This window comes from Ciconia boyciana, chromosome 2 (genome assembly GCF_034638445.1).
Source record: "Ciconia boyciana chromosome 2, ASM3463844v1, whole genome shotgun sequence".
NCBI lineage: Eukaryota > Metazoa > Chordata > Aves > Ciconiiformes > Ciconiidae > Ciconia > Ciconia boyciana.
In genome coordinates this window covers 90816856-90844255 of record NC_132935.1, presented here as the reverse complement: position 1 = coordinate 90844255, position 27400 = coordinate 90816856, and the positions used below count along the sequence as shown (strand labels likewise).

Genomic DNA, 27400 nt, shown 5'->3' with positions numbered 1-27400 from the left:
GTTGGGGAAAACTGAAAAAAGCCTGAGGGTCTCATGCTCTCTGGGTGAAACAGCTCTTGCCCTTACAGCAGGTAATTTAAAGATCAGAATTACCAAGTACCTAGACATCCCTAAATGCCACACTGAGCACTGCAATTAAAAGTAAATGAATCATAAAGCTACCCACAAACGCCTTTCATTTTCTCACAACAATGAAGAAGTATATGACTATATAATACCAAAGCAAGTAATTTTATTTACAGATCTAGAACATTCCAGATGACTGAAAGAAGAAAGCCTGTCAGTAAAGGCTTAAGATAAGCTACCACAGCAATTAAACACTCCAGGAGAAAAAAAGAAAAAAAAAAAGTTATATAATATTTGTGTTATTTCCCAAGTCCTTTGTCTCAGTGTGCAGTTAAAGACTAGTAGGAATGAAATCTGCTGTACACATATATTTCTGATTACTTAATTTTTATAGGAGGTAATGTCCAGCTCTTTTAAATGTCTTGAGGTCCCAGGTTTCACTTTGCAAGATGAGGTGGTGAGACAACCTTTAGTGGCTGTTTTATTTTCCAATAAAAAAGCCTTCTAAAGTATCAAAAGGGCTCAACTTTCAAAAGGGTCAAAATTGTTATAACCTTCCTTTAACCCACAGAAAAGGGAATAACTATTGTCTGCAGTGAAGGGCTGATTCAGATGGTTTTGTCTTTGATGCTGCTGTTGCTATTGCCCAAGACACATACTTTCCTGATTCTCCTTGGACTGTCAGGCAATTTCTACTCAATCTTCAGCGACGTGAAAGTCATCAGTTTCAGATTACCTGGAAAACACTGTGTAAGAGCCCACATTTCCTTCTAGCATCCCCCTATCCCATTATTAGAAAAACCTCCAAAACTAGTAAAAGTATATTAGCAGATAGGTGTCATCAGAGTTAAAGTATGTCTTTTCCCAGGCGCAGTGTTGCGCAGGAGCTTCCTATCTTGGGCAAACTGTGGCGCAGAGAACAGCTGACCTCGATTTTAACTGTGTTTTCCTGCTGCAGATCTTCTGGAGTTGTCTTTGGTCCCAACAACCCTCTGGTCTGCTGATCCATGAGTTTCCTCTTCATCTCCGACTGCTGCATTGTTTCTCATGGTTGTGTCCACACTTGCTGTGTTTGACCCTAGATGCACAAGAGGTGATCCCTGGGATAGACAGCTTTAGCCCACACCATGGCAGGCTGGGTGAAGATCAAAGGGACTCAGATTGACCAGAATTAAGGAGGCTTCCTTCCTTGTGCAGTTGTGTCTTCTGCGTGATGCCTTTGTGTCAGAGAGACGGAGCAGCTACCAGACTTCTCTGCACCACTGGGAGGTCCAGCAGGGTTGTGTGCGTGTGTGTGAGCGTGTGCACGCGTGCGTGTGTGTGTCTGTGTACTCTCTAGAGTTTAATAAAGAGTCAGCTTATGCTGCTGCCTCACTGGGAGCATTTGTAAAGTCTCTTCCCAATTCCTGATTTGCTCTTTACACAGAGCTTACTGGAGGGTGAGGCTGACAAGTCTGAGACGCTAATCATCTGTAGAGTTTGCTTGAAGCAGATCAACAGAATTGGCACTTATTTGGGGGAAAGGGAAGATGGAGGACAACAGTCACACTCACTCCCACACTGTGGAGATAGATGTCTCATTTCTTTAGGAGACTACACATTTTTGAGAACTTCTCCAGCTCTCCTCCAGACCAAATTGTTTCTCTGTCCTCCATCTACAGAATGGATAGGGCTTAAAGTGTTAATTCAGCTACTTTTGCTTGATAGCTTATTAGAGTGCCGGTAAGTACGTCTGTCACTGTCCCTTCCTTCCAGGACTGGAGAATCATCACCAGCATCCTTTGTTGTCCTGAAATCTTCCTCAGCTTATGAAGTAATTAAAGCTTCTAACCATAGCTGGGAATATTTTTCTGCCCTATCAAATACCCATGTTACTTGTGTGTGTGACTATATATGATTTCTGCTTCTGGAAAAAGAAATAGAAAATGGTTTTGTCCATAAATTTCTTCTCAGGTTTATGTTTTGCGACTGGAAGATCAATTTTGCAAATGTGGCAAATACAAACAATACATTATTTTCCTTGTATGCTACATTCTTATTAAAAAAAAAAGTTTTTCCCTCTCTCTAGCTATCATTGTTTGAAAACAATATATACAACTTGACCTTTACCAGCAGACAGCTCATATCTAATGCTATTCCATCCTTATGAAATGCGTAATTCTGAAAATCAAAACTATATCATCAAAGCATAGCCAGAGTATTAATCCTGCTGGCCACAGGGAGAACTCTCAGAGAAGAAACATATTTGAGATAATGTCAAAGGTACTTAATATATTAATAGTCACCCTTTCAATAACAACTTACTAGTTCCTGTGTTTTCACTGGTCAATCAGAAATACACAAAGAATCGGGGAGATAAAAATTCTGCAATAACAAACATGACAAATGATGGAATAACATTTCTTTCTTCCTTCTCCTTTACTCAGTGGAACACTTGCTGTGATTGAGAAGGCTGAATAAAGTGTAGGTTGATTAAGACTGACTTATGTCTAAAATAAGTTTTAGTAAAAGATGAACTGCTATACACTGTATAATTACAGGTTGTGTATAGGTATAGGTATATACTAATGTACATATAAGGGATTGTATTGTACAGATTCCAGCCATAGAGTTTAGCTACAAGTTCTTCTAAGACCAGAGACCAACAAGCTGTTTAAAACTATATAACGCTTTCTATGGGTAAATCTCTAAAGCCATTGATGGTATATACTATTCATACCTGCCCTCTATTTACAAGTTAAATCACGTATTAACTTGTCTTAAGTGATTCTTAATATGCCATGTTGCAAAGTGTGATCAATACAATGATCACTTTCTTTTTATACCTACATAAGAAGCTGAACATAGGAAGGTCATATTCACATGACAAAATAACCTTCTGTTGGGAACAAATAAGTACTGGCCTGATTTGAAAATCATAAAAGCTAAGAAATGGGCAGAGACAGTGAAATCAAGTTTTCAGAAAAAAATACATAAATATTATCAGGAATAAATAAACTCTTTGGTGCAAAAACCAAACATTCTGGAAAGCTATCTTTCATTCATGCAAAAAAGCAAACAATTGCACATAGCAAACCAATTCATAAAATCCAGAAGTAGGTCATGCTTTTTACTAACAGGGAAGAAAGCTAAATGTAGTAAATAATGTATTTACAATAAATAACCTAGCTGTTAAAGCCCTTTCATTAATTTTATCGATTACTCCTGTGGAACTATGGACATCACTAAAAGGGAGGTCTTGGAAACTGCTGTGACTTGCAGACTACTATGGTGGGGTTTTTTTAAATGATTTTTTTTTTTCTTTCACTGTAGATAATGTGACATAGAGTATTACAAGGACTGCTTCTGGTAGAAAAATACAGAAGAAATTAAGTACAATAAATCACCAACCCACAATTGTTAAGTTTTAGACAGTATTTTAGCATCCTGGTTGACAATATTTTTCTTGTTCTTAGCTACTGTTAGTAAATTTTTTTTTGGTATCAGAAAAATGTATTTTTCTTCTGAAATATAGAAGTTGGAACATTTTTATATTATTTCAATTTTAAAATTAATTTTTCAGATTAAATTATTTTTATTCATACGTTTCCTTAATCTTACTTAAAAAAATATTTCAAAGACTCCACATTGAAGCAAACACATTAAAAACATAAGCAATTTTTATGAACTCAGTATGAAAAATTTTTACAAACTAGTAATATTACAGGTAAAAATGCTGAAGTTTCGTTATTACAGGCGAATCAAAAGGAAGGTGGATTTTTTTTTTTAAATGACCTAATCAATATTTACCAACTATGAGTTATAAAACTAGACATCAAAAATTAAACATCAAAACACAAAAGGGAGAAATGGAAATTGAGGGAGTAACTTTGGCAGGGTAGGGAAGGATATAAGACACAGAAGAAGGGGATAATACAGCACATTTATATTTGGAAATTTCTCCTAAAAATACCTTTAAGGGAGCAGCCTCTCTTCTGTTTCCAGTCACTTTTTAAAAGGTTATTGACCTGTGTCAGGTATTTACCAGGGTTTCCTCAGAAACCTGAAGAATCACAAGCAGCACCAAAAATAAACGCATTAGTGGGAAGTCGTCCCCAATAGCATTTAGTGCTTTTAAAGTGTTTCTCCATGGGGCCAGTCCCAGGCATTTTGTCCACAGACCAGTCCTCCTTTTCAGCTGTTGGCCCTAATTATGAGGACATTTTGGCAAAGGGCTTAAGCAGCACAACTGTATAACTAGCTACCCTCTCTTTAATAAGATGTCTAATTTCATGGTTTTAGTGTTACTTACATTGTGCACAGAGTTGTGACTTAAAGTAGGATATTTAATACTATGGCATTAGAGGTGGCTAAAGTAGGATATTTAATACTATGGCATTTGGGGCTTAGAGTTGTCTTGTGCCTTATGTGTTTTTAAGGCTGAATGTTGGACATGGCTTGCAGCTCTAGCACACCTGCCTTTCCTGATGAAACACAGAACCCAGGACCAGGAAGGGCAAAAGAAAGATCCTGAAAGTCCGAGGCAGTAAGAGTAGCTTTCTGTTCTCCTCTTGCCTGAACTGAATGAAAGAAGCTGTGTAATTGATTAATACAAATTAATAAGAAAGGTGTTTTTCAGAGTGTGTGAGGCATGAATGACTGTTGTCTAGAGTCAGAAAATATCAACTGAATTAAAGGCTTAGAAGCAAAGAGAAGAGAACCAAGGGGAAGGAAGCAGATTAAAAAAAAAAGGATGAGGAGGTGGGAGGTGGGAGGGGAAGGAGCAGAGGTTTTGTTGCTGGGATTGCTTGCCTCCTTGAAATCTGAGAAACAAAGGGAAAAAAGGGAACTACTATTCTTCTGCACTGTCTAGTGATACATGAAGTGACTTGTTTAGAAAAGAAGGAGCAGCATCCATAACCTCGCCAAAGGCAGGAATTTTAATCCACAGACTTTATTCTGTCAGACCTCCAAGAACAGTATCTCTTTCCTAGGGACTGAAGGACTGAGCAATTTCCTTTTTTTGCTGTCAAACACCCTATGAAAACTGTAGTGTATCATACATATTTTATAAACATATTTCTATTCTTCTTGCAATTTATAAGCAAGGAAACAAAAAATCCTATTAGTGAAGTATTTCTGTCTGACATGATACTGTTGCCTGCATTGAAACTTTTGGACTACCTGGAAAATGGAAGTCACTAATGCATGAGCTTTTGATTTGCACTTCTCAGGAACTTTAATGAGCTAGCTGTGAGCAGCCCCATATTTACCTGAAATAAAATAGCACTTAGAGGCATGGAAACAGAATCCATCCAAGATCCAGCTTTAGTTACAGGAATTTACAAAATGCCACACTTAAAAAAAAAAAAAAAAAAGAGTTGTCTTTCTTTTTCAGTGTTCAAGGTGTGAGGAAGGACTGAGATTTATCACATCAGAGTTGCTTTTTGAGAAGAATTATCCCTGTGTGCTGACTGAGGAGGAGCAGACACCTCCCAGTTTAATGATTAGCCTAGAGCCAAGGTAGGGAGGGACTTGGAGTAGCAGTGGGCTGCCTGGAACAAGGGGGCATTCAAGTTCGGGCAATTGGAATTACACAGATGATAACAGAAATTCAGTGTTAACAGGAATTGGGTAGCTGGTGACCTGTACTATCTTTAAGTGAAAAAATAAATAAAGCTGAAGTAAAGAGAAGAAAGCCCCAAGGCAGGCTTTGATGCATTGAGTTAGCTTGAACATTAGTGTTCAGAGCTGAGCAAAATCAAGCGGCAGGGAAGGACCACCTTGTGCGGAGCAGAGTGTTCCAAAAGGCTTTCATACACCTTGGAGTCTTATTAAATTCGTGTTTTCCAAAACATGTTTATGGCAGTAACAAGAACGGCTGGAAGAGATGCTGGGTAGCAAGCAGAGTACAAAGGACATAATCATTAGAACAGAACACAGTACAGTGATATTCAGCATATTATCTCAGCTTCATATTAATAACACTGCTGTGAGATGTTTTCTGACTGACTGACACTGTACATTGAATAAATCTAAGATTAATATCACTTAGGGCAGGTGAGGGACGGACGTGTTAGACCTGTTTTAGGAGGTCTAGCCCTAAGTTTGCACATAACAGACCTCATTCTGTAATGTAGTGAGAGACAAACACAAATGTAATATTATTGTTCTTTGTTTTGTCAAGGGCCTTTAGTAAAATTATACACTAATGATTCTGCTAAAGGTAAGCAATCCCATAAGAAAGCTCCCTAGCAGACAATGCAGTCCCCTGTGGTAGAAAATATGCAAAACCATTAGGACATTTATGGAAACTGCTGAAAATATGTAACTAGCATTTAGCGAGGGAAGGCTGGAATGATTTGTCTCTCTCTAGTGAGGTGGCTCCTTCCTTGAGAGAGCTAAATATCCCTATTTGAAATTATGTATGTCCAAAATGAATTGTCATTAAACTGTAAAAAAAAAACCAACCACAAAACAGAACCAGATGAAAATTCAGACCAGAGCCATTTCTTGAATGTTTGGGGATATGGTGAGCAGCAGCTTTTCCTTGCAGAAGAGAGTTTCCTTATCTGAGAGAGGAGGGAGGTGGGAGTCTCTGTAAGGCTGCGGGGAGGTGGGCATCAGCAAAGAGATCCAGCACCTTCGCAAGCTGTGCTTGTGACAGAGAAGCGGAGCAGCCAGGGACCCACAGACTGAAAGAAAGGTAAGGAATTAATCTGCCTTTGCAGGCACGTTACAGTACTCCCCTGTGGTCGTTGTGGACCTAGCCAGACTGCCTCTCTCCTGAGATGGGTCTGCGGCTGAAGCTGATGAGGGTGAGGGAGGTCTGTGCAAAAGCAGGAGCTGGGACTCGGTTTGCTGGGTCCCTGACCTCCCATCTGTATCGGGGTGTCGGAGCTGCAGCTCCGCTGTGGGGACAGAGGAGTTCCTCCTGCCAGGGATACTGAAAGCTGAAGGCAGAAAACGGATGTGTTTCCTCTCATCTTCCCTCCTGAGAGTGGATGGGACATGCAAAGGGTTTGTGCCACTAATAGGGCCAGCAGGGGCCATCAGGCAGGCCAGGAGGGACCCTTCCAGGTGCTGCCCACTGGAGGCATAAGGAGACAGGACTGTTATCCTGGGTCTCCTAGAAATGGGTCTCTTCCCCCAAGACTGACCTTGCTGGAGAGTGATTTTCTTCCTCAACAGTGGCAGCAGGAGGAAAATGTTCATGCAGTTGACTCTCTGACCCCTACAGTCCAGCTCTGTCCGTGGCTAGGGAGATTGACTCACAATGCAGTCATCATGGGAAGGCAAAGGACAGAGCTGCCAGAGACAGAGACAGAAAGCCTGCAATGAGGGGAAGAAATGCTAACAGAGGGCACGGTAACCTCAGCCATCTGACTCATCCCCCGTCCATTTTTCCTGAAAAAGCTCATTTCATTCCACAGTGACAAGCATGGAAACTGCAGTGTGGCTGGGGTGGAGAGCTGGTGATGCACAGAGAAGTCAGTCACTGCTCAGTATATCTGGTTTAAGACCCTATTTTGTATCGCACACAAATGCGTGATAGTTTTACTGCTTGTACCAATATGCTCAGGCTGATGGTTCATCTTGGAAGCTGAGCCACAATTAAGATAGAGCTATCTCTGCATACCTCTGCTGCTGAGGAATACCTGTAAATGCCCTCCAAAGTGGGCATCCTCACTCCTCAGTGGTGCCAAAGGGAGCAGCAGGGCTGGCAAGGGCATCTAGCTACAAGAGACAATGTGGAGCTGCTGTTTTATACAGCACTGCTATGCCGATATCCCCAAGTGAGTTTATTTCTAATGGGCCTCCATGTCCCATCCTTACAGCACTGACTAGAGGTGTTATGCATTACAATTTCATGGTCTTGCTCTGCATAACAGATATCGAAATAAGCTGAGAGGAAATTGAGGCAGACACAGGTAACGGAGGATTTGTACATGTGGTCAATAAATAAGCCATATCCAGCAGAAGCGAGAAACAGAGATATCTGTTTCTGGTTTAGTTTACTTTTTGCCAAATTTGAAAACAACCTTGCAAATGTCCTCTTAATGTAGAAATTTTCTCTATAATTATGTAAGACTGGCATTTTCCGGAACATATTGCACAGTCTGTGTTAGTCATAGATTTCAGATGATACCAATTTGACATTCATGAACAAAAACTGTGCCTGAAAGGGACAAATAACTTGGCTAACACATAGACAATTCATGATTTAATTCTGCAGAACCATAGTGAATGTGTGTGTGTGTGAGTCAGCACAGACAGGACGCAGGAACAACCGCAAAAACACGGATGAAATGCAAAGAGTAAATTTATTTTCGTTACCTCGCCAACCGGGGATCCCCGATGTAGCACCCAGGCAGAGGCACACAAGCGGGGACGCAGCCACTGCTGAGCTCGGTCCATGCTAGAGGATCCCCCAGTTGGCGAGGTAACAAAAATAAGTTTACTCTTTGCATTTCATCCGTGGTTTTGTGGCTGTTCCTGCATCCTGTCTGTCCTGACTCACACATTCGGCATAGTCGGCAGGATCCAGGAAGAGCTATGCCATGGCTGGCAAAAAAGTCAGGACTGAGGAGGCCATGATGGTGACTCCCCATATTCTGGGATGGCCCAGTACTGACCACTGGACCCCTGTGGCCATTTTCCTGGCTACATTGGCTCTGCCGGAAGCATGGCCTGAAATAGATGATGGGGCGGTGGTTACCCCCCAGACAATTGAAATGGCTATGCACGGATTGCCATGGAAAGTGGCATCAGAGTCTTCTCACAAGTTAGCAGGGAGATTGGGATGGTTATTAGCTACCAATCTCAGAGCTCTCAATCATGATGTTGTAGCACTACAGAGTAAAATGAGAGAGTTGGAAAGGGAAGTCAGGACTTTATAAGATGCAAAGGCGATTGCGCAAGAAGTAACTACTACTCAAGCGGAGCAGTGCCATGGACTGCAAGGTACTGTAGAGTGGTTAGTAGCCCATATACTTAATAAACAAAGGGACAGACATAGAAAAAGTAAGGTTTCAGTTTCCCAAGTTCATGCTCTCACCACAAAACCTTCGTGGGATCCCGACAAATGGGATGGAAATATCTGGAGTGAATCCTCAGACTCCAAGGCTGAGTTTGAGTCAGATTTAGAAGGCAGGGAGGCGGTGGAGGCACGACCCCTCATACAAATGAGGGGGCAGCAGGAACAAGTGGATGGGAGAGTCCAGATCACACATACTTACACCCTGAAAGAGTTAAGGGAATTTTTAGAGGTCTATTAGCAAAACAGCAGGGTTGGCAATTCTCTAGCATGGACTGAGCCCAGCGGTGCCTGCATCCCTGCTTGCGTGCCTCTGCCTGCATGCTGCTTCGGGGATCCCCCAGTTGGCGAGATAATGAAAATAAATTTACTCTTTGCATTTCATCCGTGGCTTGGTGTTTGTTCCTGCGTCCTGTATGTGCTGACTCACGCAGTGTGCTCCAGTTGAGAGATGCTACCAGTGATTTCAAAAAAGAAATATCCAGACATAACTAAAGACAGATACATGAGGACATAAGAAACAAATGGGAATTTTATTGAAGACATCCATGTACTGTAATGGTAGTATTTACAGTCTTAAGACTTTTATCCAGTGCATTACTGTAGGCCCTGTACCTTTACAGGGAAAATATCTATACCATGCTTGAATCAAAATTGTTACTAAAAAACCATAGTCATAAGATTAGGAGGTTTTTTTCCTTAAAAATTAGGTACCTTAGGATACTTTGTCAGTGCATCCTTCATATTTTCTTATATTACTTGGAACTATCCTATTTCTTTGCAAGTTTTTTTGGAGATGCATCACCTATTAAAATGGTAAAAAGTAGTGCTGAGCTTTCAATAAAATAGAAAATCCTTGAATACCCAGGAGGGAATTATCCCATTGCTTTTTCATGACCAGAGTTTAGTCAGGGGATAATGAAATTGCAAAGATTCCAGGTTTCTTCCACCTTACTTCGAGCCCTCCAAGCAGCTTTCAAATGATGCATTTATTGCTCCACCTAGTGACCATAACAAATATCTCCACGGTCAGGAAGGATTCCTCAGTTCAGGAAACAACTTGCAGCTCATGGAGCTCCAGGAATTGGAGGGTCACAAGAGGATGGCTAGCTGTTTAGATGCTCTGAGCTGCATAGAACCACAAAGCAAGATGATTTACTTTTCCAAACATCACTTTTGGATGACATAGGAAGTGTCTGTACAAAGGATAGTGGTGAGTGATGAATCTAATGCTAAGCTGCACAAAGTTGAAAAGTCTTCGTTTCATCCCAGTGTGGGATGCAAGTGAGTTTTGAGTTTGGTTTTGTTTTTGGTTTTTTTTTTTAAAGACAGAGAATTGTCTTCAGTGCAGTTCCTAACCCAGGGACTGGATTAGGCTTGACTTGCTGTCTGAGCTTCTAGAGTTTCTTTCTGGACATCCTTCACTCCAACCCTAAGACCACTCTTCTAACCAATAATAGCTAATTCAAAGCCTATTACTTGCAAGTCTTATTAGGATCATTGCCTATTACAGTATGGCAAAACTAGCAGAGTATTAAATGTTTGTTCACCCTTAGGGTGACTTTTGACTCCTTCTAGAGCCTTCTGTTTCCTCAAGCAAAACGTGAATGCTAACTACACATGATGAGTTCCTACACGAACTGGGATTCCAGCCTTTCCAGGGTTTTAATAGACCTCTCCTTCTTCAGGCAGAAATCTGATGGCTGTGTCTAGCCCAGGATGGAGTGGAATGTCTTCATATGCTGTTTTTTTTCCTGTTGTTTGAAAACAACAGAAAATTGTAAAATTCAGTTTCACTTTGGTGATTCCAGGGGCATGTGTGCATCCATAAAAATAAGATCTACCCTCAAGAAGTATGTTTTTAAAAATGTGTCCTCTTGCACATGAAGATGATAATATGGATGAAGTAGGTGACAGTTTTAGTCAAGAGATACCACTTGGTTCCCTTACGACTGCTGCATACTAAGAAAATTGAATTCATATTGCTTGTCCTGGTTCAGTACTAATACCCAGCTACTGTAGCTTAAGCCAGCTGATCTACAGTGTCCTCCTCTTTAGAAAGTCTTCTGCATTCCTTCAGATTTTCTTAAGCATATGTAACATATTTGTGCCAGAAGGAAATAGCGAAACTTCCTAGAGCATTCTTGCTTTTTGCACCCACACAAAGCAAAAGAAAACACAGGTGTTACCTTCTGCTTTTGAACTTGAACTCTCCATTTAGTTCAGCTTTAATTCTCTGTCAAAGAGGAAGCCAAACCTCTTCCTTTGCAAGACTTATTATAAAGTTTGTGTGTCCAAGAAATTATTGCCCATTTCTGGATGGCTCTGTTGCTTTCCATCTGAGTTACCTAATCCTCCATCTGCATAGACACAAATGCAATCATTGCCTATCTCCAGTTCATAAGGCTGCACCAAATACTACATTTTAAAACAGAAATATCATATTCAAGCAAGGCCAGCTATTCTGTGTTTCAAAGCAGTAGTGGATAAAAGCAGTTTTAAAAGGCTCTCCTTCTTAAAACCTGAAAAAAAAAAAGGCTTCTACTGCAAACAGGTTCATCTTAGGTGACTCCTGTGTCGATGTCTCAGAGAAGAGAAAAAAGTGGTTTTTTACTGCAGTGCTGAAAAATGTCAGTTTTATTCCATTTCTTAACATAGAAGAAAATAAGTGCTGATGGATTTAAGAATAAAAATGGAAATGAAGTGTCATTTTAAACAGTAATTTAAATTCTAATTGTAAGAGAAACCCCACAACATTCTCAAACTTGCACTTCATTGTAATACGCTGCTGCTGTTCCAGGCTAATTAATCCAAGTCGGTTATCTATTTACAATTAATAAAGAATATCAATACGTGCTCAAAAGATCATTTATAACTGGTATGAAAGTCTCAGAGCAAATACTAGGCCTAAGATTAATGTTTCCAGGGAGACAACCATCTTGACGTGCAGACATCTTGAGAACTCCTAAACATAAAAACTTTCTGGATGTTTTCAGTTCTGTTCCCAGAGTCATCCTGGCAATGTCTTGATTAAGGTCAAGTACGTGCAAAAGAGTAACGGTAAAATTTAAAAAAACAAAGCAGATGAAGATGCAGAAATCTGTTTTTGCAGTGATAACCAAATTGGGGGTGGGCTATTCCATTTAGTTGGCAAAGACCCTCCACAAAACACAGCAAAGCAAAGGGCAAATTAAAAATCTCATCACTCAAGCTGCAGAGAAGGGTTCCCTCTCCTTTATTACCCTTTTAAATGAGTTTCTGCCAGTAAGCACAACTTGCATTCCCCAGAGATCTTTAATCTCTGCCCCTCCATGGGAGGTGTAGACCACCAAAGTGTTAATCTTGACTCTTTTTGCTTCTGAAGCTGGAAATCTACCCTGACAGAATGGTAGATTTCCCTGGCAAGATTCAAATCTTAATACCTCTAAAATCTGGTGTAGCTGATGTTTCCAAGGGCCTGAGGGGTAGCTGAGGCAGGGATGACCTGAGTGCATGGTGGTATATATCAGCCAGGATGAGGGATTGCCAGGTGTCCCCCAGCCCTGGTGTAAGCCCAGAGTTGTTGTGCTTTTTCCCCTGTGACTTTGAATGTGCTGGGGCACCAAGGGAGCTCAGCACATCTCCAGGTCATTTTAAGAGGGTTGCGGTCTACGCGTTGGTGATTGTGTTAGAGTGGTCAGTCATTGCCCTGTTATCCTAAGCCCCAGATAAGGGGCTTCATACAGAGCAGAGCATGGCAAATTTTATCAATAATTTAATTATTACTGCTTCTTCTGCAGTAAAGCCTGGATATTTCAGGAGCTGTTCTGTATGCTGCCCAGGGTTTGGACAAGTTCTCAAATTTTGGAGGTTGATGGAGAAGTGAATACCCATATTAGTCACTCTGCTGTCATAGGTGCTATTTAAAATCAAATTCATTCTTCTCGTAAAATTGTCAGCTGCTCATTCCTTGCAAAAAAATGTTATTGTATTCTTTGTTTAAACTGATAAGTTATAATCCTGGTGCCTTCATGGTGGTGTTTAAAAGCACTATTCTGATCAGATTTCTTTAGTAGTGTATCTGTGCAAAACAGTAAATGGCTTAAGCTTGTTTCTAATAATTTTATTTTTCCAAACACAAGGATATAACATATTTTTAACTGTATTACTTAAGTGTTTTACTTAAGTAAGTAGCGCATACTTCCAGTTCATTTAATTACAACCTTTTCCTTTATACTGAGGAAGTTCTTTACAATGCACCTTATTTTTTTCTTTTATTTTCTGGATGAAATATGTGAAATGTTAAATGCAGAAGTGTCCATTGGTATTGGGATAAGTAAAAGCTTATATTGCACCAACATCCTCTTGCAAGAAACAGGAAAAAACACAGCTGGATCTAGGTCACTGAAAACATTCCCCATAAAGAAAACTGTTACTTCAAGTACTCGTTGCATTTGTTCAGACAAAGGTCCTGACTGGTGAAGTGTTGCATTAATATGTTCACAGTAAAGTGGGTCAGAGGAATTTCTCACTTATATGTGTTCTTCAAGTGGTAAAACAAGCTACAGGAGTTAGGCAAAAAATTAAGTGTCACCTGGAGGGACTTGCAGAGAAAGGTGGAGTGGGAATTTAAAAAATATATTTTAAAGTACAGGTATGACCTTCTGCAAGTAGCCAGTAAGTGAAAGCAAGATGAAAATGTTGCATTGTGCCAGGCCAAAAAAACCCAATGAAGATAGAGTTCCTGTTGTCTGACAGAATAAAGTTTGGATAGGAATGCTTTTTCGGTAAAAAACTTACTCTTGACAAGTAAATTACATGTTTTAAAAGCCATGTGCTATGTAGTTTCCAGATATCTCATGACAAGCAAATTGAGCCAGGCTCAGCAAAGGTTCTTTAAAAGTCACCAACACACGTTATAATGAAAATTAAGCCCTCAGACTCAAATTCAGTTTCACCCACCCTAGCCTGAATTAAACAGGTGATGAACCAGGCAGTTTTTCATCAACGCTATGGACAGACAGGTTCTTGGGAAGGTTTTGTTTGCTTTCTCATCTTTCCTCTAAAGCCCTGCAAGCTGGCTATTGCATAATCATATAAGCAAAAAGCAGCCAAACCTGAAGGTGGCTGGTTGCAGTCCACACAAAAGACAAATAGCCACAAAGGAAGTGAAAGAAACATTAAATTATATCATATTTGTAGGAAACTCTGGTATAAACAGACCAGGTGTAACTATGAACCTGAACTGGAGCTTGAGCTAGACTTTAATTTGGCATAGAGCATCCGTCAGGAGTGTATGCTGGTTTATAAATTCAGCCCTTTCCAGATGAATCCCAGTAAGTCTTTCCAGACAGAAACACAGGCAGCAAGGTGCTCAGCATCAGCAGCACCTGCTTCTCACCAGTTCTGTCCTCTTTCTGGATGATTGCCTCCCTGGATGCCTACTTCCAGACTGGACATGAGCTCTGAGTTTCCCTTCCCACTGTCCTCTTTGGGGAAAAATGAAGAGTTAATCCTTTCTCCCCAGGTCAGCAGCCTGTCTATTAATTTATCACAGCATCTCCAAAATGAATTTGTTTGTATACCATTTTGTAATATGAATTTCAGGGTACTCAGAGAGTTTGCACTTGTACTTTATTAGAGAAGGGTAATTTTCATGGGTATAAGAATTATCTTGTCTTACTGACAGGTGCTTCTGAGAGTGGAAATTAGTGCAGTGCTGATTGCAGAGAGAAATGAATATACTCCATTTCAGCAGAAAGCTGTTTCTGCAGCAAGGAAAATATCTGATCCCTGAAAAGGCAAGTCTAGCTGTAAATTTTTTTATAACATGTCAGCAATGAACTTTCATCTTTCTTGTGGCTATGTAGGAGGAAGGACACAAATGGCAGAAATTTCAGGTAGAATTTTTCCATACAGCCAAATTCACTTAGCATCCAATCTCAGACAAGAAAGGGACATAGAGACACTGTTAATTTTGCTTTGTTGGCCTTCCTTAATGCTTCTGACCTGAAGACAGCAGAAGGGAGTACTACAGACTGCACAATATGCTTAGAAATGCTCCAGAAGTGTACTTTGGAGCTCTGCCTGGACTCTAATAGCATCACAGGAGGTACCAGCTGTTGCAGACCCTTCTTGACCTGAGGGCAGATTCCTCTTGTCAGATCTTCTGAGAAGGACCAGCATGATCCACTGCCCCTCAACAGGCTGGGAATCAGCTAAAGGCCCTTCTGTCGGGTAACACAAGATTGAAATCAAAGGTCTTTTTCCATCAGGCAGTAATTTTAATATCCAATAGCTTCATTTTGAAAGCTTTTTTAACTCTCAGGGAGCTATTAAGAACATCTCAAGTTTAACCCTAGCCAGCAACTAAGCACCACACAGCCACTTGCTCACTACCCCCTGGCTGGGATGGAGAATTGGAAGAGTAAAAGTGAGAAAACTTGTGAGTTGAGATAAGAACAGTTTAATAATTGAAATAAAATAAAGTAAAATAATAATAAAAATACAATATACAAAGCAAGTGATACATGATGCAATTGCTCACCACCCTCTGACCAATCCCAGCCAGTCCCCAAGCAGTGGTCCCTGCCCCCCGGCCAACTCACCCCAGCTCATATGCTGAGCATGATGTCATATGGTATGGAATACCATATCCCTTTGGCCAGTTTGGGTCAGCTGTCCTGGCTGTGCTCCCTCCCAGCTTCTTGTGCGCCTGGCAGAGCATGGGAAGCTGAAAAGTCCTTGACCAGTGTAAACATTACTTAGCAACAACTAAAACATCAGTGTGCTATCAACATTATTCTCATACTAAATCCAAAACACAGCACTATACCAGCTACTAGGAAGAAAATTAACTCTATCCCAGCTGAAACCAGGACAAAAGAATAAGAATCAGCTTCAGAGACTGAATTCATCCCTCTGTCTACCCAGTAGGTGAGGACACATCATGGGGAGATGGGTGCCACAAGTACCCCATCCTGAGCTTGCTACTTGTCCTGTGATGGGGTTAGAAACTGAGGAAACATTAGGAAGGAAGGTTTTGCATGCTTCACAGACACACAGAATCGCAGAGTCACAGAATATCTCAAGTTGGAAGGGACCCATAAGGATCATCGAGTCAAACTCCCTGCGCCTCGCAGGACTACCTAAAACTAAACCATATGACTAAGAGCATCGCTCAGACGCTCTTTGAACTCTGACAGGCTTGGTGCTGTGACCACTTCCCTGGGGAGCCTGTTCCAGTGACTGACCACCCTCTCGGTATAGAACTTTTTCCTAATGTCCAGTCTGAACTCCCCCTGATGCAGCTTCATTCCATTTCCTTGTGTCCTATCACTGGTCACCAGAGAGAGCAGATCAGCACCTCCCCCCTCCACTGCACTCCTTGAGGAAGTTGTAGACTGCCATGAGGTCACCCCTCAGCCTTCTCTTCTCCAAGATGAACAAACCAAGTGACCTCAGCTGCTCCTTGTAATTCTTGCCTTTCACCATCTTGGCCACCCTCCTCTGGACACAGTCTAACAGTGTGATGTCCTTCTTATATTGATGCACCCAAAACTGCACACAGCACTCAAGGTGGGGCCACACCAGTGCAGTGTAGAGTGGGACAATCACCTCCCTCAATCAGCTAGCTATGCTGTGCTTGATGCACCTCAGGACATGGTTGGCTCTTTTGGCTGCCAGGACACACTGTTGACTCATATTCAACTTGCCATCAACCCAAACCCCCAGATCTCTTTCTGCAGGGCTGCTCTCCAGCCTCTCATCCCCCACTTTGTACATATAACCAGGATTACCCTGTCCCAGGTGGAGAATCCAGCACTTGCTCTTTTAAAATTTCATATGGTTGGTGATTGCCCAGCTCTCTAGTTTATCCAGATCTCTCTGTAAGACCTCTCTACCCTCGAGGGATTCCACAGCTCCTCCTAGTTTACTATCATTGGCAAACTTACTTAATGTACATTATATTCCTGCATCCAGCTCATTTACAAAAACATTAAAGAGCACTGGCCCTAAAATTGAGCCCTGGGGAACCCCACTGGTGACTAGTTGCCAGCCTGAGGTAACCCCATTTACTGTAACTTTTTGAGCCCGACCCATCACCCAATTGTTCACCCAACGTATTATGGACTTGTCTAGCTGTGCGCTGGACATTTTGTCCAGAAGGATAGTGTGAGAGACAGCATCAAAAGCTTTGCTCAAATCCAAAACCACCACATCTACTGGCTTCCCTTGGTCAGCGAGGTGGGTGACCTTGTCATAAAAGGAAATTAACTTAGTTAAGCAGGACTTTCCCCTCGTGGACCCATGCTGGCTATGACCAATGACTGCATTGTCTCTCAAGTGTTTTTCAACAACTCCCAGAATAACCTTCTCCATAATTCTACCAGGCACTGAAGTGAGACTGACGGGCCTGTAATTACCAGGGTCTTCCTTCTTTCCCTTCTTGAAAATTGGGACAACTTTTGCCAGCTTCCAGTCGACTGGGACCTCTCCAGACTCCCAAGACCATTGAACAATACTGGAGAGAGGTCCCACAATAACATCGGCCAGGTCTTTCAGTACCCTGGGATGAATCCCATTGGGCCCCATACACTTGTGTGCATCCAGCTGGAGCAGCAAGTCTTGAACAAGTTCAGAGTCAGCTGGGAGTTTATCATTCCCCCAGTCACAGTCTTCCAACACAGGGCTCCGGGGGTCCCAGGGCCCACTATCAGTGTTGAAGACAGAGGTAAAGAAGGCATTAAACGTCTCTGCTTTGTCTACGTCCCTATATGTGAGGTGACTGACCTCATCAAGTAATGGACCAATGTTATCTCTGGTCCTCCTTTTGCTGTTAACATATTTAAAAAAGCCCTTTTTGTTGTCCTTCACAGTGCTGGCCAGCTTGAACACTAATCGAGCTTTGGCCACACACATTTTCTCCCTACAGTGGCAAACAGCATCTCTGTAGGCCTCCTGTGTCGCCTGTCCTTGCTTCCAATGTCCATACATTTTCCTTTTCCACCTAAGTTCTACAAGAAGATCTCTGCTCAGCCAAGCCGGCCCCTTCTGCACCGCTTGCATGACTTCTGCCACTTCGGAAGTGCCTGCTCCTGCGCTCTTAAGAGATGGCTCTTGAAAAGTGACCAGCATTCATGGACCTCAATACCTTCAAAAGCAGATTCCCAGGGGACCTTACTAACTAGCTCCTTCAGCAGCCCAAAGTCTGCTCTCCCCATAGCCAGGGTCAAAGTTTTGCTGCCAGTTTTCCTCCAATCACCAACAATTTGAAACTCAACCATTTTGCGGTCACTGTGACCAAGACAGCCACCAATCACCACTTCACTCATGAGACCCTCTCTGTTTACAAACAACAAATCTAGGAGGGCACCTTTCCTAGTTGGCTCCCTTAGTACCTGCACCAAGAAGTTACCTTCAACATGCTTCAGGAATTTCCTGGACCTGTTTGTGTCCGCTATATAATATTCCCAGCTGATGTCCGGGAAGTTAAAATCACCCATAAGGACAGGGGCAGCTGATCTAGAGATATCACTTAACTCCTTATAGAATAATTCATTGATGTTTTGGTCCTGGCTGGGTGGATGATAGTAGACTCCCACAACAACATCCGCTTTATTTGCTTTCCCCTTCATCCTTACCCAGAGTTTTCAACCTTGTCTTCACCAACTGCCAGCACCATACAATCCAACCCCTCCCTTAAGCGCCAACCCCCTGCCACGCCTGCCATGCCTATCCCTGGTGAAGAGCCTATAACCATCCATCAGAGCACATCAGTCACAGGACTCATCCCACCAGGTTTTGCTAATGCCAATGATGTCGTAGCTCTGGGACTGGGCTAAAGCTTCTAGCTCCTCCTGTTTATTCCTCATGCTGTGCGTCTTAATATAAAGACAATTCAAATGTGCTCAAGTGTACTCAGCACACTGTGAAGCAAAGTGTGCTCACTAGCACTCTGTCCCTCAAACATTGGCATGCCACACCATGGCTTACCACTAGCGAGCCTGGTTTTATCACTTTCCCCCTCCAAATCTAGTTTAAAGCTCTTTCAATGAGCCCTGGTAACTCTTGCACAAAGATCCTTTTCCCCCTTTGAGAAAGGTGTACTCCCATCTGTCACCCACAGGCATGGTGTCATGTAGACCAACCTGTGATCAAAAACCCCAAAATTCTACTGGTGTCACCAGCCACAGAGCCATGGTCTGCTGGGTCTTCCTGTTTCTTCCAACATCATTCGCTGCGACTGAAAGGAGAGAGAGAAACACTACTTGTGCTCTTGATCCCTTAACCTGTTGTCCCAAGGCCCTGAAGTCTCTTTTGATCACCCTTGGACTTCTTATTGCAACTTCATCGCTGCCTACATGGAAGACCAATAATGGATAATAATCTGAGTGCTGTACCAGTGTAGGAAGTTTTCTTGTAACATCTTTAACTCAGGCCCCAGGGAGGCAGCAGACTTCCCTAAGAAGTGGGTCCGGTCGGCATATTGGGTGTTCTGTTCCCCGCAGAAGAGAGTCTCCTATGTCAATGACCCGTCTTTCATTCTTTGTGGAAGTGGTTTTGAAATGGGGCGTAGGCCAACTTAACCTTGGCGACACCTCCAGCCTAGATGGACCATCATCCTCATCATTGTTTGCTTCCACTTACAGAGCGTCGTACCTATTATGCAAGGGCACCTGGGAAGGTGGAGTAGTCATGGAGGAGATTTGCCTGCTGCACTGGACAGGAACTTGTCACCATTGCCTCCTATGCCTTAAGTCACTGCATTCTGCCGGGTGGAGAGAGGATAGGGAATCCTCCATATCATGTGCCTGACAGGTCTGTCCCAGGGATGGTAGGGTGCAGATTCAGTAGCCAGTCTCTTTCTCAGGCTCCCTGATACTCCTCAACCTACTCACCTCCTCCTGGAGCACTGTCACTAAGTGGAGGAGTTCGTCTACCTGGGCGTAACTCCCACAGGTGTGCCCACTGCTGCTGTCTGGTACTTCCTCAAGAGCAGGGCACACCCTGCAGCCTGACACCGGGGTGTCAGCATGTTCCCATCGGAGCTCTGTCTGGAAGCTGTGTCAGTCAAGGACATAGCCTTCTTCTGGGTAGACACCATTGCTCCCTAATCGAGCTGGCAGAGTTACAGCGCCCTTCCTGCGTGAACTGACATGCCCTGCCCTGGCTGCCGTGCCATGCCCTGGTCACTAGTGTTCCCCAGGGGTTTCTTTTATAGGTGCAGTGGCTTGGCTGTGGTTACTCCTGGCCCCGCTGCTGTCACGCGAGCTGCGGGCTCCTGGCAGATCTCTCCACTCCCCCCGAGATTTTCCTGGTTCAGGAAACCTCCCTGTGCACTGCGCTAGAGCGCTCCGCTGAGGATAGTGTCAGCACCAGAGCTGTTCACCTCAGTGACTGAGGCAACTGACACGTGGAAATGCGGTAAAACCACCCTTGAAGAAAGGAAAAAAGAATCTCCAGGAAATGTCTGTGTGCCCTAGGAATTAACACTAATAGAGATGTGAAGTGCCAAATCTGGCTTCAGGAAATATGGCGCCTGGAGTGCAGCAACCTGGTTGGAATACAGAGGGAGCAGTAAGGACCTCAGCTCACCCCACTACAACTGTACTATTTCCATGCCAAGATGCCTGGTTCAGGGCAGCCTGCAAAACCTTATCATCACTTGCCTTAATAAACTGCTGGGCTTCTACAACCTCTTTGATAAAAGTGCAATTTCTAAACTGAAGGTGGCTAAAGACTGATAGTGTCATCTTCAGGCTGGCCGTGTAGGAGAGGCAAGTTTCTGGATGGCCAGGTAAGGGATTAGAGCCTGCTCTATTGCAAGTCACCCTCATGTCATAGGCCACCTCCACGTGGGGAAATAGCTGCATCCTCAGGGTCTGTTTTCAGTAGGAGAGTGGTAAAGAGGTGATTTTAAAGGTCAGTCTTCCTCTGTCTTATTTAGTAGTTTTCACATATGGCTGTGGAGGTGTGTGCATGTTTGGTGGGGGAGGAAGGCAACGAAGAAAGGACTATAGTACCAGTGATGCATGCTTTTATCTGTTGAATCCTGTAAGGAGTTGAATTGATGTTTTAATCAGCTAGAAGATCTGGAAGCAGCATTTGCAGATTTGTGTGACAATGACGATGAAGAGACCCTACAGAAGTGGGCTTCATATCCTGGGTAGGAGATTTCGAAATGGCTTAAAATGCAAACGGTAGTTTGGGAACTGATTAGCCCAGCACTTTGCTAACAGAAAAGGAGAGAGGCTGGGTAGGATCTATGCAAGGCTACCATTTTTCCTTTAGTTCTAGAGGAGAAAGAGTCAGACAAAACAAAAGAAAAGGCAGTCTGCTCTCTTCAGTGCCACGGTAAGCCTTCCAAGATCAGCCTTGCACAGCTTCATGCAGATTCTGTTGTCTGTGGAGGGAGGCACGTTTGGTGAGTAAAAATTTAGTGATCTGTGTGAAGCAGAGCTCTCAAAAAAGCAACAAACGATGGAGGATACGGAGAAGGACTTCTTTGGTGCTCCCGAAGGTTCTGCTTTCAGTGGGAAAATGGAAGTGAAGGAAAGGCTGTACCTGAGCAACAGCGTCCACAAAACATCTCAGCAGCATCCACTATGCTTTTAAACTAAATGTTTTCAGCTGAAAAGAAACAGCAAAAGTCCGAGCTTTCCCTTGATAGGAAAACCACTCGTTTTCCCCGTCAAATGCAGCAGTTACTGCCAGACCTGTGTAACAGTGACCACAAGCATTTCCTATCAAGTTCATATGACTTTGAGCTACAACAGCTTTGCTCCAGGTCTGCCCTAAAAGAAGTGCAAAGAGGTCTTGCCAGAGGCAGGTATGAGTATAGGGGCTTTCTCAGAAAGACCTGGTGAAACAGTACAATAAGACTGGTAATTTCCATTGTTCTTAGGTGCAAGATGACATGGAGGGGCACATTTCATTTTCAAATCCTAGGCCATGAGAACTTCTACTTTCTTCTTTTCTCTCTCTCTCTCTTTCTTTTCTTTTTTTTTTTTTTTAAACCACGTAAGGTAAATATATGTTTCCAACTGTTTATGTAACAAGTTTTGGTTTTGTTTTAACTCCAGAATGAAGCCACTTGTTCAACTAGTTCACAGTTTGAAAACCAGGATGGAAAGCCCAGACTATGAAATGGTAGGTGACCAGGTGAAAGAGCAGGAAGTAGACAGATTTCAAAAGCATAGCTTCAACAGGGAGGGAAAAGTTCATGCTTCATTTCAGACTTGCTTCTTGATTCAGGACTTTGTGAGATTTTAGTAGTTTTCCTTTTTTTTTAATGTCTTATTACTTAGGTCAGCTTTTCTTTTTAAAGCTTCTGAAATTCTACTCTGCTTGTCTATATTTAGGCAACATTAATGGGATCTTGCAGGACTGTGACGTCTCAGGCTGCTTCCTGTGAAGGAAGGTTTCATTTCACCAGGGTCTGTTGATACACTTTATAGAACTTGAGGTACCTATTTCTGAAAGATCAGACCTATCACCTTCAAGGGCTGCAGCATACTCTGAATTCATAGGAGAGGTACAGTGTAATGGAGATAATGAAACAATCCATACAACCTCCAGAATTTTATTCTTTTTGTTTAAAGAACAAATTGGGGAAAAAACCCAACTCTTACTGCCTGAAGAGGTGTAAGTTACCTCTTGGGCTAGGAATGGTATCTTGGAGACTTTTTACACAGATAAGCTGTATCAATAATTCATCAACAGAAATTAAATCTCGTTTCATTTACATGTAGGTCCATCAGGCTGGTCTGACCTGTGATTATATGGAGCTTCCTCACCATGTTAGCACTGAAGAGGAGATCGAAGGCCTCATACAATCCATTAAAGTTCTACTAAAAGATATGCCTAAGCCCACACTTGTGACAGTTGCTCGGTAAGACTATGTAGATACTTTAAAACGCTCCGATTGTGCTTATGAAGCTAAGTGATTCGATCAATATAGCACTGGTTGGTTGGCACTTCTTAAATTCTGTCTTAAAGTGGAAGCCTTACAGTGTAGTGAAAACTGACATTTGAAAATGTTGATCATAAGGCAGTGACAGTATCTACACAGCTACGGGAAGGTTCTGCGCCGATGGCCAGTTTTACTGGGCTTTAGAGTAGCTAGCACAGATTTCAAAAGCAGCGAAAACATGACGACTTAATGAGCTTCAGCACAGGCTATATAAAGCCCATGATGAGGCCTTGTGTGTGTTGAGATTGATAGCTGTCACTGGGGTTCATACATCTCCACTACTCTTATTACTCGTGCTAGTTAGAGCAAAGCTAGCTTGCACAAGCCTGCATGGGCTGAAATCACACCTTCCTTACTCTTTTCTTGTTCTAGCATTCATGGTACTAGAGATAGGATTTCTGTTTTCCGTGAAACTTCTGATGGAAGCGGCTTTCATCTAGGAGGCTGAAAGGGATTTATACTCTAGAAAGCTCTAGTAAAGCTTTCTGTGGGGTAAAAGTTATGCTTCCAGGACTGTAAGGGAGAACAGGATGGAGTTTGAGGCCAGGGACTTGGGAGAACCAGGGATCTGTCTTGGGAAAACTTAATTTGAAGACCACAGTGTATCTGTTGACAAATTGTTGTAATTTAATAACTTCAAAAATACTAAGTGTTTCCTTAAAGGGCAGGCAACAATAGCAGAAGCTGACATGAAACTGTTTTTGTCAACACGAAATAGTATGCCTAATACCTACAATACAAGAAAGCTGTATTTCCTGTGCCAGCTGCAGGGTAATCACCCACTGTTGCAGAGAAAATACAGAATCATTTACGTGGATCTTGACAGATCTACGTAAATGATAAAATCCAAGACGTGTCAGCTCTGCTTTTTTACTAGTATCTGTCTGCAGTTCATTAATAGATACTGTAAATGATGTTACATCCCAGGGACCGTGAAGATTTGTTTTTCAAGTTTTCCTACCTATTTTACTGGTAGCATTAGAATTTTTCAATCTTAACTTCCCACCAGTCCTTTAATTAGATCATTTGCTTGAACTTTGACTGCCAGCATGTTCTGTGTCAGAGTCAGGAAGAAAGTTGAACTGGAAGGATGAATAGGTCACATTCCTAATCTGCTCCAGACGTTCTATTCAACTTGAAGCAAACTGTTACCGTTGAAAGTAGTGAGGAGAAGCACAGCACTACGCTTTGAAGGGATACTGGCAGGCAGAACTCACCACGGTTTGAAAGCAGCTTCAGCCTAGACACAGAGCACTACAAGAATATAAAATGTGGTGAAGGTGGTGATATCTGTACTCGCTCACGCTTTTTTCAATTCCTTGTTACAGATCAAGTTTGGATGACTATTGCCCTTCAGAGCAGGTTGACATCATTCAAGAGAAGGTTCTCAATTTACTAGGTTCGGTGTATGGCACTCTGGATGTGCACTTAGATTACTCAAGCACCTCATCTTCTTTGTGACCTTTCTTCATGTATTGCCCTCTAATGCAGTGGATTAGTTTAAATGGCGTATTAGCGATGGCTGCAAGGGGAAAAATACTGTTATTTCAGCAGGTGGCACTAGAACCCAAGCTGACTAAGAGCTAGTTTTGAGTTGCATTGCTTTCTCCAACTCAGCTGCATCTGAACTGTTACCTGTTTGGCTTTGTTCAGATTAGTTCTGTGATTATTAGTTTTACTGTCTTGCTGCTTAAAATTTTTTGTCCATAAAATGAATTTCTTTCACCTGAGTTCTTTAAGTGTCTGTAAAAATAAAAAAAAAATTATACATATAACTTCTTAAAATAAATTGATTTCTTTTATGTAATTAAACTTTTTTTGATGGAGTTTGGTGAGTAACAGACATGTTCTGGAGTTGCATTGTACCTTCTAAAAAATTATCTCAATAATGTCATTAAGGCATTAGGTTTACATAGTGATCTTTCTTAACTCCTCTGCTAGAGATGACCAGGCATCCCCCTGTCATTTCTCTAGAGCAGCTTATGGGTTCTGCCCCATCCACAGAATATCATTTATATTTATACTCCATTGCATTAATATTGTCTTATTTCGCCTTAGAGTATTTCACTGGTGACTAAGATAATATCCCTACTGTACAGACATTGGCTTGGTATTTTCATTTTTACATACTTTTGAGGATAAAAAGTATGTGTGCATGTGCATGCTTTTATCTGTTCCATCCCCTAAGGAACTGATGTTTTCTTCAGAAACACAGATTTAACTTCACTGAAGTCAGCAGCACAACCTTCTGAACCAGGTTTTCACTTATTTCAGTATTGCTATTTGGAAAACAACAGTTTTAGAACCACTTAATTTAGGAAGCAATCTGGTTCTAGAGAAAACTGCCACTCCCAGAGGAACAAAAACCCACAGGATTTATTTGGGAATGAAACTGAAATGGGAAAAATACCACCTACTATATTGTTTTTTATTATGAATAAATTTTGCTTGTAATTTCTTCTGAAATAGTTAAGTTCATTTATTAACATTAGTATTTGCTCTACAGAGCCTTTGGGCACTTCTACAGTTTTTTACTACTCCTGCTGTTGAGATAAATGACTATACTATAGATTGTAAATATGTAATTATTTTAAAATAATTCTTCCAGTAGAATAAATTCCATGACCATGGACCCATTTTCTTTGTGCTTATGCATTCTGTCACAAAGTCATGGCTAGCCTTGGATCCAAGATCCTCCATACGTCATAAATTATAAACAGCCATACATTGCATACAGAAACTAAGGGGAGTCAGATCACGTACTGCTTGTGTAAAGTTTTTTGGCTTTTTTAAAGTAAGAGCTGCTCTTTGCTGGCCTTTTGAACACAATTGGTTTTTCTAGAAAACAAAAAAAACATTGGATCAAGGGTGCCAGGGGTGCTCCTGCGCCGTGGAGAATTCCCTTAGCCCCAGGAAGAGAAGTGCGCAGGGTACGACAGCACACTTCTGCCTGCCTAACTGATGCTCTGCTTCCGCGTCCCAAAACAGAGGAATTGCAGCACATCACCTTGTACCGGGTGCAGGTGCCCAGGTGCTGGCGGCAGCAGCGGCAGCAGTGCGGTCTGGAGGGGCGGCCCGGAGGGACGGCCCCTGTGAGGAGCGGCCGGGGCTGCCCCGTGCCGGACACAGCCGGTTCCAGCCGGCTCCAGCGGCCCCACCGCAGGGCACAGCTGAGTCCCTCAGCCACGGGCGGGCGCCTCGGGGAAAGCCTGGGGAAGGAAGGGCAAAACGCTGCCCGGCAGCCGGGGCTGAGGGAAACGGGGTGAGAAACAGCCCTGCGAGCCCCGAGGGGAGAGCAGGAGGAGGGCAGGAGCTGCTCCAGGCGCCCCGGCAGAGAGGCCCCTGCGGCCCCGGGAGAGACCCCGGTGGGGCGGGTGTTTCCCTGCAGCCCGCGGGAGAGGACCATACCAGAGGAGGTGGATATCTGTCTCCTGAAGGAACAGCAGCCCATGGAGCACCCCACGTTGGAGCAGGGGAGAAGTGTGAGGAGGAAGGAGGAGCAGGGAGGAGCTGTTACCTGTCCCATCCCCATCGTGGTCCTTGAAGCTGTCCTGAGCGTTTCCTGGGGCTCAGATATCCAGGGGCTGGCCCAGACAACACAGCCCCTCAGAGCCAGGGCTGTAACCAGGGTGACTTCTCCCCACCCTCCCTCGGGTCTGTCCTGCACTAGCTTTTCTCACTGCCGGCATGTGCCCAAGCACTCAAGTCAGCCCAGTCCCAGGGATGCAGCCCTGCCACTGACTCTCTAATGCTCCAGTTGTTTCCAAAGGGCGTAACGGTGGAAATGGGAAGGTCCTTGGCCATACAGGACAATGCAATGAGGCAGACAACCCTCACAGGATAGCTGGATGGAAGGAACAGAGGGGAAAAGTTGGTGCTGCTGACCCGGTTGTCTGGCCCATGTTTCTGACTGCAAGAGGAAAGATACCTGTCAGTCCTCTAATGAGCTCCTCATTTATGAGTGTGGTGGGTTAACCCCACCATCCAGTCTAGATGGTCTAGAGTTAGACCTAGATATATAGATACGGACTTTATTTTCGACACTGAATCAAATCAGTTTCTTGGCTCAGAATTCCTGATCTGCAGCCCTGTGGCTTGACTGCTATCCCACGGGGCAGTTCTTGCAGAAATAATACTGTCCCTCAAGAACCTATCTCCTGATAGAAATGCTGCAGGACTGCTTAGCCCCTCCAAACACAGGCTGAAAAGGTAAAACTGCACGTAGATCAAGGGAATTCCTGTTTACCCAAGCTGTTTGGGGCGCTTTCTTTAAACGTTGGAGTAGTGGGGGGGGGAACAGGTTTAAAGAAATCATCCCTAATTACATTGTGAGGTTTGACAAGAGTGTGGGCCCGTTGCTTTTT

General features: G+C 42.9%; 1 protein-coding gene and 1 long non-coding RNA gene across 2 annotated transcripts in view; both read left to right on the top strand.

Moving 5' to 3' along the window:
• LOC140647924 (uncharacterized) overlaps positions 1-2121 on the top strand; it is a 35512-nt gene extending 33391 nt beyond the window's left edge. The window contains exon 3 of the long non-coding RNA XR_012041022.1: positions 1025-2121. This is a non-coding gene — a long non-coding RNA (uncharacterized lncRNA). The remainder of the gene's footprint in view (positions 1-1024) is intronic.
• Positions 2122-6615: 4494 nt separating this feature from the next.
• Positions 6616-25651, top strand: LOC140647923 (UPF0489 protein C5orf22 homolog). The gene is made up of 4 exons (XM_072853143.1): positions 6616-6751; positions 22147-22213; positions 22816-22955; positions 24365-25651. Exons 2-4 carry the CDS (start codon positions 22148-22150, stop codon positions 24495-24497), a joined length of 339 nt encoding a protein of 112 aa, XP_072709244.1. The 5' UTR covers positions 6616-6751; position 22147; the 3' UTR covers positions 24498-25651.
• Positions 25652-27400: the final 1749 nt, after the last annotated feature.